The following is a 15,921-nucleotide window of genomic DNA, read 5'->3' on the forward strand; positions in this document are numbered from 1 at the left end:
TTCTTCAGCCTCTTGGAGTGCACATACATTTTTTAAGTTAAAAGAAAGTAACAGGGATCAAGGTAATTTTGATGGTCCATAAAGACTTGTTTCTTTGAGCAACTTTTTCATTTTATTAGGTTCCTTATTCTTAGCCCACTGGGGAGCTATTTGTACACATATGAGTAGCATTTCTCTCTTTCATCCCTAGTTGGATACTACAGATTAATCTTGTTATTTGGTACTTTGAAGTTGTTTTGACTGTACCGTAGCCTGACTGAGGATAAGGAATAATTTATTTAGAGTCTCACAGCTTCCATTTTGTTCCCATAAAGACCGATATTTTTATAGAAGATCTGTGAACTCACTTGGGGTCATAAAGCATGTCTGGATTGGCTTGCCACCTATATGTGGTAGGGCATCCAGCCGGGCCAGCTTCGCCATCCCTGTCACATAGCCTGAGTACCAGCAGGCAGACAGGCCTGGAAGCACACATTCCAACCAGCAGCACAGACGTTGAGACTCTCTTCTTAAACCTACAGTTGAGCAATTGACAATATTTTTATTGTAGAAACCAGCAACACCTACTGCCACTTTTTAAAAGACAACCACTACTGATTATATTTTAACTAATATTTCTGGAATTCATAAATGCAGACACTATAATTCAGGAATTTTAAATCTGCACAAGAATAATAGGCTTAAAATAAAATCATAACTTTCTTTTCCATTTCATATTGCTTTTGGGGGCTTCTTATTTTCTAATACATCATCCAAACTCAGATGTTTAACACAAAATAACAAGCCACTTAACATCCATATTTATGATTATGTAAAATGTGTCACAGTTATATTGATTAGAAATAACTTTGCATTTCCCTGTAAATAACGAATCCTGACTGTGTGCTACCATGAAATAATATAATAGAAATCAGCTAATAATTGGCCTTTCAAATATCACTCCTGCATTATGTGATTTTGTTTAATAAGGTAGATACTTCTTAAATTATTATTTTGTTACATCACGTTCAGATCTCCAGACCACCTTTTAATTACAAATATTTTCTGGAAGTCTCCCTTGAAGAGTCACTATTGCTCCTAAATAATCTTAAGCATAGGGACTCTCAGGTGGCTCAGTTGGTAAAGCGTCTGACTTTGGCTCCGTCATCATCTCACGGTTTGTGAGTTCAATCCCGTATCAGGCTCTGTGCTGACAGCTCAGAGCCTGGAGCCTTCTTCAGATTCTGCGTCTCCCTCTCCCTGTGCCTTCCCTGCTTGCACTATCTCTCTCAAGAATAAATCAATTTTAAAAAAAGGTTTAAATAATCTTAAGTGTAGTTCTCATAATTTTCTATTTTACGATGAATTTATGGGAAAACCTGACAGGAGTGCTAGATTCCCATGAGACTGGTCTATTCCGTACACTTAGATTTTCTTGCACTCTGACCACTTATTAAGAAAACCATTTTGCAGTGTTGTGGGGTCATGCTCAGAAATTCCTAATTTACCTCACATATGAATTATGTTCAAGTGTTAACTGGAATTGATGTAAGCCAGTGTTTTTTCTGTCATTTGCATTTTGCTGTTTATATCCATAGTTTATTTTGCCTTGTATTAAAAGGATATGTTTATCAAGGAGAAAATTCTATCATTCTGAACAATTTTGGACATTACTTTGAATACTTGGCCGGGTGAAAGCTAGATAGTTTTAATCACAATTAAAATACATGAACACACTATACTAGATCTAAAAACACATCAACTAGAGCTAGACATGCAAAGTAGAATTCTCCAGAGGAAGCCTCATTCCTTTAGAATTTGTGGTACTCTGAACACGGGTTGTACTTTGCTTTTTATCCTGGCTTTGGAGCAAATAAATATATATACACTGTTAGGATGCTGAGTCATATAATGTGACATTTTATTAAGACCAGTTGAAATACTTTTTAATTGGTTTGATAATTACATTGGATTATACAGTACTTAAAGACATGTAATTTGGCAAATGAATGCTTCTTGAATCTTGATTGCCCAGAAAAATGTGCACTTTTTTTTCCTTTAAATGAATCCCTAGTATGGACTCGTTTATAAAAACTGGCCAAAGAAACTGAATGCTAATTGAATTATATTTAAAGATTTTAAAAAAGCTGGCCACATGCCTATCTGATTGGCTTAGGAAAATACATTAAAAAGTGTCTAAATATTGATCTGCCTATCTAAAAGCCTTGCTTCGTGTCAAGAGCAGGAAATTTTTTCATTGAGACTTAATTGATGTACAATATTATATTAGTTTCAGATGTACAGCATGATGATTTGATATTTGTGTCTATTGCCAAATGATTACCACAATAAGTTTAATTAACATCTGTCACCATACACGGTTCACAGTTTTCTTCTTGTGATGAGAACTTTTAAGATCTACTCTCTTAGTAACTTTCTAATATATAACACAATGTTGTTAACTCTAGTCTTGATGCCATACATTATATCCCATAACATATTTATTTTATGCCTGGAAGTTTGTACCTTTTGACCCCTTTCACCTGTTTTGTCCACCCCCCACTGCTGGCATCCACCAATCTGTTTTCTGTATCTGCAAGGGTGTTTTTTTTTGTTTGTTTGTTTTTTAGGCTTTTTTATTCCACATATAAATGAGATCATATAGCATTTGTCTTTCTCTGTCTAACTTATTTCACTTAGCATAATACTTTCTAACTTACTTCACTTAGCAATGCTCTGTTAAGGACTCTGTTAAGAAAGACAAAGAGTCCAGCAATGGACTAAGGTTGTTTCTATATCTTGGCTATTGTAAACATAATGCTGTACTAACATAAGGGTTCAGATATCTTTCCAGGTGGCTTTGTTTTCTTTGGATAAATAGTGAGAAGTGGAATTGCTGAGTGATATGGTAGTTTCTATTTTTAATTTTTTGAGGAAACTCCATACTGTTTTCAACAGTGGCTGCACTAATTTACAATATTGCCAACATTCTACTAGAAACTTAGTTTTTAGTTTGATGTAGTCCTACTTGTTTCTTTTTGGTTTGGTTGCCTTTGTGTTTGGTGGCAAATCCAAAAACTCATTGACAAGATCCATGTTACGGAGCTTAACATCTATGTTTTCTTCTAGGAGTTTCTAGGAGTTACAGTTCTAGTATTTAATCTCTTTTGAGTTATTTTTTGTGTATAGTATAAGATAGCACTCCATTTCATTTTTTTTGTGTGTGTGGCTGTCCATTTTTCCCAATGCCATTTATTGAAGACACTATCCTTTCTCCCATTGTATGTTCTTGGCGCTTTTGTTGGAAATTAATTGACCGTATATGTGTGGGTTTATTTCTAGGCTCTCTATTCTGTTCCATTTATCTGTGTGTCTATTTTTATACCAGTACCATACTCTCCTGATTACTGTACCTTTGTAACATAGTTTAAAATCAGGAATGGTAATGCCTTAAGCTCTCTTCTTTTTCAAGATTCCTTGGCTTTTTGGGGTCTTTTGTGGTTCCATGTAGATTTTAGAATTGTATGTTCTATTTCTGGAGGGGAGGAAGTGCCATTGGGATTTGGATAGGGACTGCATTGAATTTGTAGATTGCTATGGATAATATGAATATTTTAACAATATCAATTCTTCCAGTTCATGGACATGGAATATCTTTCCATTTATTTGTGTTCTCTTCAATTTCTTTCATCAGTATCATGCAGTTTTCAATGTGCAGATCTTTCACCTCAGTTACATTTATTCCTAGGTATTTTATTCTTTATAATGCAATTGTAAATGGGATTGTTATTTTAATTTTTCTTTCTGATAGTTTGTTATTAGTGTAGAAAAACAAAACAGATTTTTGTATATTGATTTTCTATCCTTCAGCTTTACTGATTCTATTTATTAGTTCTAACAGCTTTTGGGCTAGTCTTCAGAGTTTTCTAAATATAGTGTCATGTCATCTGTAAAGAGTGACAGTTTTACTTCTTCCTTTCTCTCCTTCCATCCTTCTAACTTTGAATGCCTCTTTTTCCTTTGTCTTGCCAAATTGTTCTGGCTAGGAATTTCAATACTATGTTGGATAAGGTGGCACCAGTGGACATCCTTGTCTTGTTCATGATCTTAGAGGGAAAACTTTCAGCTTTTCGTCATTGGGTATGATGTTAGCTGAGGGCTGGTCAGATATGGCCTTTATTGTGTTGGTGTACATTTCCTCTATACCCACTTGGTTGAGAACTTTTTATCATAAATGGATGTTGAATTTTGTCAAATGCTTTTCTGCATCTAACTGGGGTGATCTTATGATTTTTGTCCTTCATTTTGTTAATGTGGGTCTATCATGTTGATTGATTTATAGATGCTGGGTCATCCTTACATCTCTGGAATAAATCCCACTTGACTGTAATGTATGATCCTTTCAATATGTTTCTGAATTTGGTTTGCTGATATTTTGTTGAGCATGTTTGCATCTGTGCTCATCCAGGGATATTGGCCGGTAATTTTCTTTTCTTTTGGCGTCCTTTTCTGTTTTTGGTATCAGAGTATTGCTGGCCTCATAAAATGAATTTGAAAGTGTCCCCATCTCCTCTGTGTTTTGGAAGAGTTTGAGAAGGATTGGTGTTAATTCCTCTTTGAATGCTAGGTAAAAGCAGTAAAATTTTATTAGTGATGAAAGTTACTTTTTGGTAGTCTATAAACAAAATTACTTAACATAAAGTTTAAGTGACTTTTTAAAAAAATCTTTACTGAAGAGCATACTATTAAATTATTTGTATTCTTTTTGATTTTTAGGTGATCATGAGCAGTCCTAAGAAAGGAAATGAAAAAAATACTAAAAACATTTTTAGCATAACCAGATGTGAACTCCCCATGTTGGTCTGGCATAGGGAATTGATTATGAAGTATAATGATACTGTGAATTTATCCATGTATGGTATCTTTGCAAAAATTTAACCTGGCAAGCCTGACTGCTGATCTTAGAAAGGCATGATTGCAAAGCTGGCCCTTCGCTGGCATCTGGGATCTTTGATTTGGGAAGGTTCCCAACCCCAAAACTGGTAAGAGTAATTCATCTTGCCTAGACTGTTCGCACAAGCTTTATGGCATATGATGAACACCTGCTTTCATTCTGGGAGTCTGGAATTTTGGTATGTGCCAGGCAGAAACTGCCTGCATGACCAGTTCCTAGTTGAAACCTTGAGCACTGACTCTCTCAAAAGCTTCCCTGATTAGCAGCATTTCACATGTATTGCTAGGAGTATTAAGCAAACCCTGTGTGATTCCTTTGGGAGTGGAAACTTGACTTTAGTTTTTGCTGGAGTTTGGCCCACATACCTTTTACTTTTGCTTGTTTTACCTTGTATCCTTTTGCTTTAATACATCATAGCAGAGTAGCACTATACACTGGATCCTGTGGGTCCTCATAGTGAATCAGCAAACCAGGGGTGAGTTGGGGGCTCTCAGTGTGGCACTCTGTTGGCACTCTAATTCAGAGGACATCTGAGAACCATGTGTTGTTTGTATTTACATCATTTGTGGACAGTAGGGCTCAGTGTCACAACACTTGAAAAGCAATGCTGGTGGTAGTACTCAAACATTCTTTCTCAGTGCATCATGTAAGACTCTTGAAGTCATCCAAAGAATTGTCAGTTATGGGCTTGCTACCTGTTTTTATATTTAAAGATTAGTTCTTTAATTTACTTTCTTTCTTAAAGAAATTTTCTCTTAATCCCCAATGATTAGCACTGTGCCCAGTTTAATAAGTGTTGGATTTAATTGAAGAGGCCTCCAGCAGAATGTGAAGGCTTTGATCTTTCCCAGCCCTGTCCCAGCCCTGCCTCCCTGCAGTGTCTACACCCACACCACCCGTTCCCTAACACACATACTGAGAACTGTGCCAGGGCTATTATATAACTCCAAATATTGATGTATACCTAATTCCTTTTTGCAAAACAGGAAGAAATTTTGTCTTTAGGATTTTGTTTGTGGCTAAATACTCTTAACTATTAGCATTAACTGTTGTGTTGATTTGACCACATTTAACAATAATGATTTTTAGTATTTATTATATGACAGAATCTGAATCTAAACTCCAATCTGTGTGTAATCATGACCCTAATAAATTGAAAACCAGAGTATGCATATGCCAAATGAATTGACCATGCTGTCTGAAAAAAATTTTAAATAATAAAAATATTATCCAGCTTTGGTGTCATAAATCTTGTACACCTTTCACGTGTACCCAACAAATTGTAAATTGATTTTTCCTTTCCTTTTGAAGGTGTTGCCATAAATGTTGTGATGTTAGTGCTATAGCTGGCTGACATTTAAATACTTAGGGAAGATTCTGCTATTGCTTAAGTTTTAGGATGCTTTCAGCTCATGGCTCTAGAAAGCCACAAGTTCATGTGAGTACACAATGGGTTGGAAAATTGTTCCTCTAAGTCTGTATCAGGTAGGGAAAGATCAGGAGGAATAGTGCAGATAACTCATGGTAAGAACCCACACTCTTAACCTCCACTAGCCTTCATTTTGTCTAAAATGAAGAACTATCTGCCAAGTTTCTGCATTTCTGAAGCTCTAGAAGTTATTTAATTTTTTTTTAAAAAATTTTAGAGTTTATTTTTGAGAGGGATAAGAGGGACAGAGAGAAAGGGAGACAGAGGATCCAAAGTGGGCTCTGGGCTGACAGCAGAGAACCTGATGTAGGGTTCAAACTCATGAACCATAAGATCATGACCTGAGCCCAAGCTGGACACTCAACTGACTGAGCCACCCAGATGCCCCTAGAAGTTATTTTTAAATATAAAGTATTTTTATATGAAAGTGCTAAAACTTACCTGTTTACTTGCAGAGAAACTGTAACTTCTTGCCTAGTCTTACAACAAAATCTATATTGTCTACCTAGCAAATGCATGATTTAAAATGTAATAACTAACCAGCAGCAAGAGTAAAAATCTTCTCTGGGAAACTTCCTAGAGGAAAAAAATAATCTGATTCAAACATCTTAGTAGATGCTCTCTGAGACGAAGACAATAGGAAGGACTTGAGAAATCACCCAAGGATCTTCTTACTTGGGTGTTGGTGGCAGCTCAGCTCTAAATTTCATCTAACATGTGGAATGTCTAGCTACTTATGATGCAGCATGGGCATCCCTGACGGCAGACCTTTTCAAGCAATATGTGTGTTAGACCAACATAATCCTCAAAGAACGGCCCTCAATGCATCGTAAGCGGACAAGCATTGGTCCAGAAACATTAGTCACTGATCTATAAGTAGATCATTGTAGAAATTGACAGTATTTAGAAACTTCTGTAGTAACTTGACATAGCATGGATTCCAAATACGTGATAATTTTTAGTAAATCATTGTACTGTATTTTACAGAAGCCATGGTCTGTGATGGATTGGACGTTTTTTAATGGCCTTTTACCACACACAGTTTCAGAATGCTTCTTAAAAATGCAGTTTCCTGGAGTGCCTAGGTGGCTCAGTTGGTTAAGTGTCTGACTTCATCTCAGGCCATGATTTCACAGTTCGTGAGTTTGAGAGCCCCACTGTTAGAGCAGAGCTTGCTTCAGATCCTTGCTTTCTCTCTGTCCCTCCTCATGCCCCCCCTTCAAAAATAAATGAACTTTGAAAAAAAATTTTTTTAAACTTCAGTTTCCTGAATCCCAACATAAACCGGTGGGCACCCAAATCTCTGGAAATGGAAACAAGTCCCAGGAATTGACATTTAGCAAGCTGCCCTGGTTATTCCATTTTATGCTGAAGTTTGAGAACTGCTCTAGGAGAAGACCCAATAATGTGGCTAAGATGTTTGAGTGTAAGATTAACTTTTGAAAGACATCCACTCTAAGGACGAGAGTTGTAAAGGTGGCAACTCGAACATATCTGACTACAGCCCTCAGGAAGGAGATTGTGTTGCTCACAACACAACCCAGGTAAACGGAGACCTATCCTTTCTAGGTCCAGTTCCATTGCTATTTTTTGAGATGACTTTGTGCAAGACACTCTTGAAGGCTCTTCACTGCTATCTGCAGGAAAGTAGTTGTCGTAATTGTATTAATGGATGGCGTCTTGGTATGCGAGCGATGCCTAGGACCCTTTGATGTGGTTCCTTGTGCAAAGCTGGCATAGCCATGAACCATGCCCAGGGGAGGGAGAGCAGCCAGCTTCCAGGTAATGTGGTACAAGAACTTGTTCCATAGCTCCTGATTAAAACACTGAAGCCATAATGTCTGGGTAGTTCAGTTGGTTAAGCATCCGACTTTGGCTCAGCTCATGGTCTTGCAGTTCACAAATTCGAGCTCCACATCTGGCTCTGTGCTTTCAGTGTAGAGCCTGCTTCAGATCCTGTCTCTCTCTTTGGCCCTTACCCACTTTCACATGTGTGCACACTATCTCCCTCTAGAATGAACATTAAGAAAAGAAAACACTGAAGCCATCCTCAGCTACATAAACACAGGTCCTGTGACACTCATCAATGAAGCATATACATACACATTGTTTGTTGCAGGTGTAAAGTAACCAGGGAAAAAAGAGATTTAATTCTCCCCAGGCGCATGGCCTTCTCATTTGCTATGTGATCTCCTTACAGATGATTTGATGAGGAGGAGGACAAAATATTCTTAGAGCAGTAATTATCAGAAGGAGGGAGACTCTGGAAAACACTGTGGAGGTTCCTCAAAAAATTAACAATAGAACTCCCCTATGACCCAGCAATAGCATTGCTAGGAATTTACCCAAGGGATACAGGAGAGCTGATGCATAGGAGCACATGTACCCTAATGTTCATAGCAGCACTCTCAACAATAGCCAAAACATGGAAAGAGCATAAATGACCATCAACGGACGAATGGATCAAGAAGATGTGGTTTATCTATACAATGGAATACTACATGGCAATGAGAAAGAATGAAATCTGGCCATGTGTAGCAACATGGACCTTGAGGGTGTTATGCTGAGCGAAATAAGTCAGGCAGAGAAGGACAGATACCATATGTTTGCACATATAGGAGGATTAGGAGGAACTTAACGGAGGACCGTGGGAGAGAAGAAGGGGGGAAAATAGTTGGGGAGAGGGAGGGAGGCAAACCATGAGAGACTCTTGAATGCTGAGAACAAACTGAGGGCTGATGGGGGTGGGGGGAGGGGGAGGGGGGTGATGGGCATGGAGGAGGGTACTAGTGGGGATGAGCACTGGGTGTTATATGAAAACCAACTTGACAATAAATTACTTAGAAAAAAAAAAAGGGGGAAACTCCTTTATTGCCTGTGCTGCATGTTCAGGTGCTGATACTCACTCTCCTCAGTGACTTCAGAGGGAAGGTTCTGGTCCTTGGCTCTACCAGAATCGTTGTCATGTTCAGCCTTCCCAAGGAAGGGGCCACAAGGAAGTCAGCCATGGAAGAGGAGGAAGACATGGGCTGTGGGAGGAAAAGGAGAGGAACAGACCAGTTGTTTGAAGTTTTGACAGAGCTCTTGAGAACAGTTTTGCTTTTGGGAATTTGAAGAGAAGTACTTCCTTCTCTCTGTTAGGAACATCTTTTACTCTCAAACACACTACCATGTCATGGCTCTCAAGCCATACCTTTACCAGCTTCTAAACAGGATGCCATTATTGCCTCTGGACCAGCATCCCTTTCTCCTGCTTTCCTTTCTCCCCTTGTCTCCCAGGCTGCCCTGTAAGTTCAGGCCTCACCCCTCAACTGAGCAGCATCTATGAACCCCCAGGTAACATTAGACCTCTGCTCTCTTCTCTCCCAGGGGCCCTTGTGCATGACTTACTCCAGTTGTAAGGATTTTCATGGTTGATTAATTAGAAATATAATTGTCCTCTGCAGGAACTAACTGTTTTGACTGTTTTTTTTTTGTAAGGGATTCCTCTTTCCTAAAATGGATAAGCGTATATATTTGCTTAAAGTTTAAAGGATGTTAACAAAAGTGTTGGTGGTGCTGGGAAAAGAAAGCCCCCTAGCCTGGGATGAGGTTTGATAGCGCTCTATTTGCACCATGGGGAGATAATTTTGATATTATGAATCTTAACCTCTGTATTGCCAATTCCATCTCTTTCCATTCACATATTTTATAATCAACTATTTTATAGCCCCCTTTTTTTCAACATGTGTTTGGAACAAAGCAGTCCTACTCTTGCAAATGAGAATGGGACCTCCCTGTGGACTGTGACAGGTGAACCTGGAGAATGCAAATCTGTAACTCACTAGATTATGTCTTGTTAAGTATGGAAAATGCCCCTCCCACAATAACCCTATGAGTCCTATGAATGTATAACAGTACCACATCTCAGGCCCTTACACCCCATGAGCCACAGACAGGCCACTTGCTGGAGGTTTTGACACTGACACTGAAAAAGTAACAGGAAAACGAGCCCAGAACAAGTGCCCGTTGCTGCAGTCCTTCCCTCCATCACAGTTCCAGAACATTCTCGCTCCTGCTCAGAGTTGTTCATTGCTTCTAACTTTCTTTCCGCGGCAGGAATCCTCATCATGATGTCCATGTGCAGTGAAGTTCACGTGTATGAATACATCCCATCCATCCGGCAGACGGAGCTGTGCCACTACCACGAGCTGTACTATGATGCGGCTTGCACGCTTGGGGCGTACCACCCGCTGCTTTATGAGAAGCTGCTGGTGCAGCGGCTGAACACAGGTGCCCAGGGGGACCTGCACCGCAAGGGGAAGGTGGTCCTGCCTGGGCTACGGGCAGTGCGCTGCCCTGCACCCGGCCGAGTAGCTCCGCACTCTTGAAGAGCGGCTTTTGAGAGTCCATGTGCAATAAGGTACTACTGTCTACTCTAAGTTACAGAAGAATACTTGAAGATATATTTTAGGCATGTAATCTTCAGTCTTTAGACTGCAATTCAGTGGTGGCCGCTAGAATTCCTCTTTTTCTAAGCCATTGAGTATTTATTACTGCTTTGAATACAGAAATGGAATTTAAAAGGTAAAAAGCTCAAAGATGCAAAAAAAAAAAAAAAAAGCTAAAAGAACCCACAAAAGCAAATGTATGACGAATAGTACTATACCTCCAGAAATGTTAGCCTTTTCTTATGCCATGGGCACCCCTTATCAGGTTTGGTTTCAGCTACAGGTTTCCATGATTTACCTGATATTAGGAAATGGTTTATACACCCATGTCGAGGTACGGTATCTAAAGCACCTAATGTGTCCCTTGTACATTCATTCGTTATTAAAGATCCTTGAGTTTATGACAAACATCTGAATGATCACTCAGATGTATTTAACTGTAGAATTCCCAGTATATGTTGAGAGGTGCATGTTTCCAGACTGTTGCATTCCCCAGCTCTGTTTCCCATTGCCCACTGAATCTTTGCTCTTTGTGTATCAGGACAGATTTCTAAAACCTTAAAGCTTTCATCTAGAGCAGTCCAAGAAAAGCCACCCTGGAATAGCACTACAGAGGAAACACTTTGTTTTCCTGCAGTATTTTCGTACTCTAGCAAGTAGATACAGAATCACCGAGCTGCAGGGTGACCTGGGGCCAGGATGTTCCCAGCTCCAGCTTTTGCACCCTGCACCTCCTCAGCTGCCAGTCCTCACAGCCCTTATGCTGTTACACCACGGACACTTGTGACCCCCTGGTCCATGACGAAGAGCTTCTTCTAATCTAGTAGGAGGGATTTTGGAGCCTTCACTCTGTGCTTCCGGGGATGCACACCTGTCTCTTTCATGGGGTTTCTTTCAGGTCAATATCAGCTACTGGAAACCTAGCAGTGATGTACTGGATTTTCACTAATTCTCCCTGCAGACAGACAGTGAGGAACCTTGCCCCTGTTTTCACAGATATATTCTATGTCAGCAACATACAAGCCATATAATTAAATAAAATTGTATGAAAAGGTTGCTCTTTAACAACAAGGAAAATACCTACATGCTTGAGAGGCAACGGCAGCCAGAGGGGAGGAAGTTGTCACCCCAGTGCATTAGCTACATTCAGCTCTGTGTTGTTTTGTTTTGTTTTTAATCTCAGCTTTTGTCACTGATAGATTGAAAGACAATTTTTTTTTGCTCTGAATATAGTGAAACAGAAACATTTTGGAATACCTTAATTAAACATGCTATCTCTTTGTATAACCAAAACATTTTTCAGCAGTATAGGTGAGACTTCTTTTAATTAAAAATATGTTCTTCCTTGCAAGCATGTGAATTTCAGGAGAGTTTCCTGGGAAAGTTTTTTTGTTGTTGTTGTTCCAGGATTGGGTTTTTCCTGAGTGCTTTTGAAACTACTTTCTTGAGTGAAAATGATTTAAAGAAATTGACAGCTTCTGTTTGGTTAGTCTGACTCACCAGAAATCATCTCCTGTGGCTTATTATGATAGTGAAGTGTAGGAATAATTAAAAAGTTTTAATCATGAGAGTATCCACTAAAAGCCCATTTTGAGAGCGAGCTTTCTTGATCTATGAAAATAGAACCATAATTTTGTCCTACACATTAGCTTATGTGTGAGCAGACTTGGTCAAGCTACTTTTCTCTCTGGTTTCCTGAAAGAGCTTAGTTTTGCCCCCATGTGGAGTGAGTAAGGAGTTGAGTGACTGGATGCTGGTGAGGTAGCTCTAAGCACAGTGAGTGAGCAATCCTCACATGGCCGTGGTTCTCGCTGGACCTTCCAGGCTCTGCCTTCAAACGCCCATGACATTGAAGTTCCTTTGATAGTCTTCCTAGTCGATTTCCTTCCAACCTTCTTTGTATTCAGGACAACCCCCTTCGGTGACATAAGAGCTTGGCTAGAGGAAAATTTATCAGGGTCAGTATAAATATTCAAGTTCAGAATACAGAAAACACTTCAAAGATTTTTAAAGAGCATTTTGTTGTAACGCGTGTACTGTTAAAAAGCCCTTTCGGTCTCACAGAGGTTACAAGAAATACTGAAGAGAATAAAGGAAATTTAATTAAAAATTTTGAATTTATTATGGCCTTAAATACTCTTAGGAATCAGTCTGTTAAACATTCAGAAAATGTGGTACACATATTAATATAACATGGCTGGGCATTCTTCTATTTGAAAGTTTAAATTGTTTAGCCTCTCAAAAATATCAGGCAGTTACAGTTAACATGATGACTGCATCTAGTATTAGCTAAATTGGTCCTAAGTGGTAGTATTTTGCCAGACATTGATTAAGTCCTTCCAGGCTACATTTACTGAACTGCAATAAACACACAGCTCTTCTGTGGAGTAGTTAACAATAAATGCTGTCCTATTACATTTCTCCCAGGCTCTGTCCCTCCCAAAATGTTCCATCCACTTCTGGAAGGTACACTGATAAAATCCTTAAGGTGCAACCTGAAGCCATTATCTTCAATTGAAGATAATTTCACTGGATCTTTGGTGGTGGTGGTGGTTGTCACAAAGAAACAAATGTTGACCAAGAATGACAACTCACCTTTATCTAGGTTTTCCCTGACTAGTTTCCTCAGTTCTTCTACCAAGTATGAGTATGGGGTCTAATAGGTGTTGAAAGCTCACTGTCCCCTGGGAATACCAGCACCAGCCGTGTGTACCTGACCTTCCCCACCTAAGTCCTTACAAGGCTGCTTTTATCAGAACTTTGTGCATAGACCAAGAGGTGATCAGTTAAAAGTTGCATATATGCACCATGCAACATCAATGGCATGTATTAAAATGAGCCACATGAGGGACTTTTGCACATCTTCCAATTATTGGTTTTTTCCTTATCTGCCTGTACGTAGAGCTCCAGGAGCCCTGCGTCAGTCACAACACTTCCAGTGTATCCTGCCCTAGGTCACTGAGCCAGACATTTAATCAATCCTGAACTCACCAGTAATCATCTGTCATTATAGAGCCATAGCGTATGGACAAAGCAATGCTGAAATAATAGTTAGCATTTTCAAAATTGAGAAATAAAAGTAACTGTTTAAAGCTACCATGGGGTTGCTCCGTTACATGTTTATGAGCCAGTTCATTCTGGTGGAACAGATTAATACCTTATGTTATTGGCTGACCCATCAGGGCAGGGACACTTACATCCACTGAATTAATTAGGTCTAGGTCCTGCTTGGCTGCATTAAGTGGGCTCAGTCTCACATGAGTAATGGCACATGATGGAAGCATTCTTTTATGCACAAATGACATGATTCAAGTTCTCTCTCAAGCCTGTCTTAGAGATCAACACACAGTGCATGTGTGAGGCTGATAGGCAGAGTGACCTGGTCTCATTTCTGCTCAGCTATGGGAAGAGACAGTGAGGGAGGTGGGGAATTACTGAGAAACCCATGACAGGCCAAATAGTCTCTGAATATATTCTGATATTCTGCCATATTGTCTGATTCGACTTCCCACTTTCTTATAGGTTAGAGCTCTTCCTCAGTTGTGACAGCCAATGAAGGCAGCTACATTTAGAAATGAACTGCTTAGGTAAAATGTACTGCGTTCAAACTTGTGTTTTTATACTCTGGACATTTCCATTGTGAAAATATTCTGCATGTTCTTGTCACTTGGGCATTATTTACACAACTGGTAAATGAAAGGTATCTCTGTGAATTCAAGGGTAGAATGGAAGTTCTGAATCTTGTTTCCTTAAATAAATGAAGCCTTTTAGTAAGACATAATAATCCAGCATACTCCTCTCCAAGCTTGGAATGATAGAATTTAAAGAATTAAAGACATTGCTATAGTTCTTACTTTTGTTATAAAAGTGTGCATGTAGATATAGTTATATAATTGTATATATACGTATCTACACACATGCTTGGTTTTATATTGTCTTTTTTCATCAAACTTTTCCTGAAACGTTTACAACCAATTTTATTTTAATTATGCAAACGCCAGTGTTTTAATGGAAAAATTCAAATGTTATATGTCCTTCTATTAAAAATAAATTCAGTCTTCCCACGCACCCCGGGTTAAAAAGTATCACAGAAACATTTGTAAGGCACTCTGCAGGTAGAGTCGCTACCTGAAACCTGTGACCTTGTCGGAAGCCTAATGTAATGCTGCACATTGATGAGAAGGTTATTTATTATAGCTCATGGCTTTTACAATGTTAGGGGGGAAAGTGAATATTGGCTCCATGGAAAATAGTCTTCTTGCCAGGTAGGTTTCACACAAATTAATTGAACTGGTAATGCTAAAATCTAACATTTCTGATGCCGCACATCCTGTTCTACTCCAGATAAAACATGTATGAAATTTTTCCAGTGGGGACCAGTGAACTTTTTTAACAGCTTTGGGAATTTTTTTGTATGATGATTTTTAAACTGGAATGTGTACCCTTCAAACTAATGAAGGCCTGAGGTTTTTCCAGGAGTCACATTTTAAAAGTGTTTGTATACATTTTAACACCTTTGATATTTTCTATTTTGGTTTTGTATATTTTTATGTATACACAGTGTACAGACTTTTTTCTTGTAAATAAAACATGTTTCATTTGTCTAGAAGTTTCTCTGTTTTAATTTGTAAAAGTCGCAGATGTGAGCAACAGACAGAATCCTGAGCCTTCCCTAGGAGAACACGGCACAGAGCCGAAATCTCATTAGAAGTTAACAATAGAACTCCCCTATGACCCAGCAATAGCACTGCTAGGAATTTACCCCTGGGATACAGAAATGCTGAGGCATAGGAGCACATGTACCCCAATGTTCATAGCAGCACTCTCCACAATAGCCAAAACATGGAAAGAGCCTAAGTGTCCATCAACAGACGAATGGATCAAGAAGATGTGGTTTATCTATACCATGGAATACTCCATGGCAATGAGAAAGAATGAAATCTGGCCATGTGTAGCAACATGGATGGACCTTGAGGGTGTTATGCTGAGCGAAATAAGTCAGGCAGAGAAGGACAGCTACCATATGATTGCACGTATAGGAGGATTAGGAGGAACTTAACGGAGGACCAAGGGGGAGAAGAAGGGGGCAAATAGTGGGGGAGAGGGAGAGAGGCAAACCATGAGAGACT

The 15,921-nt window shown here is 39.1% G+C and overlaps 1 protein-coding gene across 1 annotated transcript in view; it reads left to right on the plus strand.

Moving 5' to 3' along the window:
• The window catches only part of ST6GAL2 (ST6 beta-galactoside alpha-2,6-sialyltransferase 2), a 75,839-nt gene extending 65,106 nt beyond the window's left edge, over positions 1–10,733 (plus strand). The window contains exon 6 of the mRNA XM_039222697.1: positions 10,461–10,733. Within this exon, the coding sequence (XP_039078628.1) occupies positions 10,461–10,732 (272 nt within the window). The 3' untranslated portion in view covers position 10,733. The remainder of the gene's footprint in view (positions 1–10,460) is intronic.
• The last annotated feature ends 5,188 nt before the right edge of the window (positions 10,734–15,921 follow it).

Source organism: Hyaena hyaena, unplaced genomic scaffold (assembly GCF_003009895.1).
Source record: "Hyaena hyaena isolate Hyena2069 unplaced genomic scaffold, ASM300989v1 scaffold_1174, whole genome shotgun sequence".
NCBI classification, from domain to species: Eukaryota; Metazoa; Chordata; class Mammalia; order Carnivora; family Hyaenidae; genus Hyaena; species Hyaena hyaena.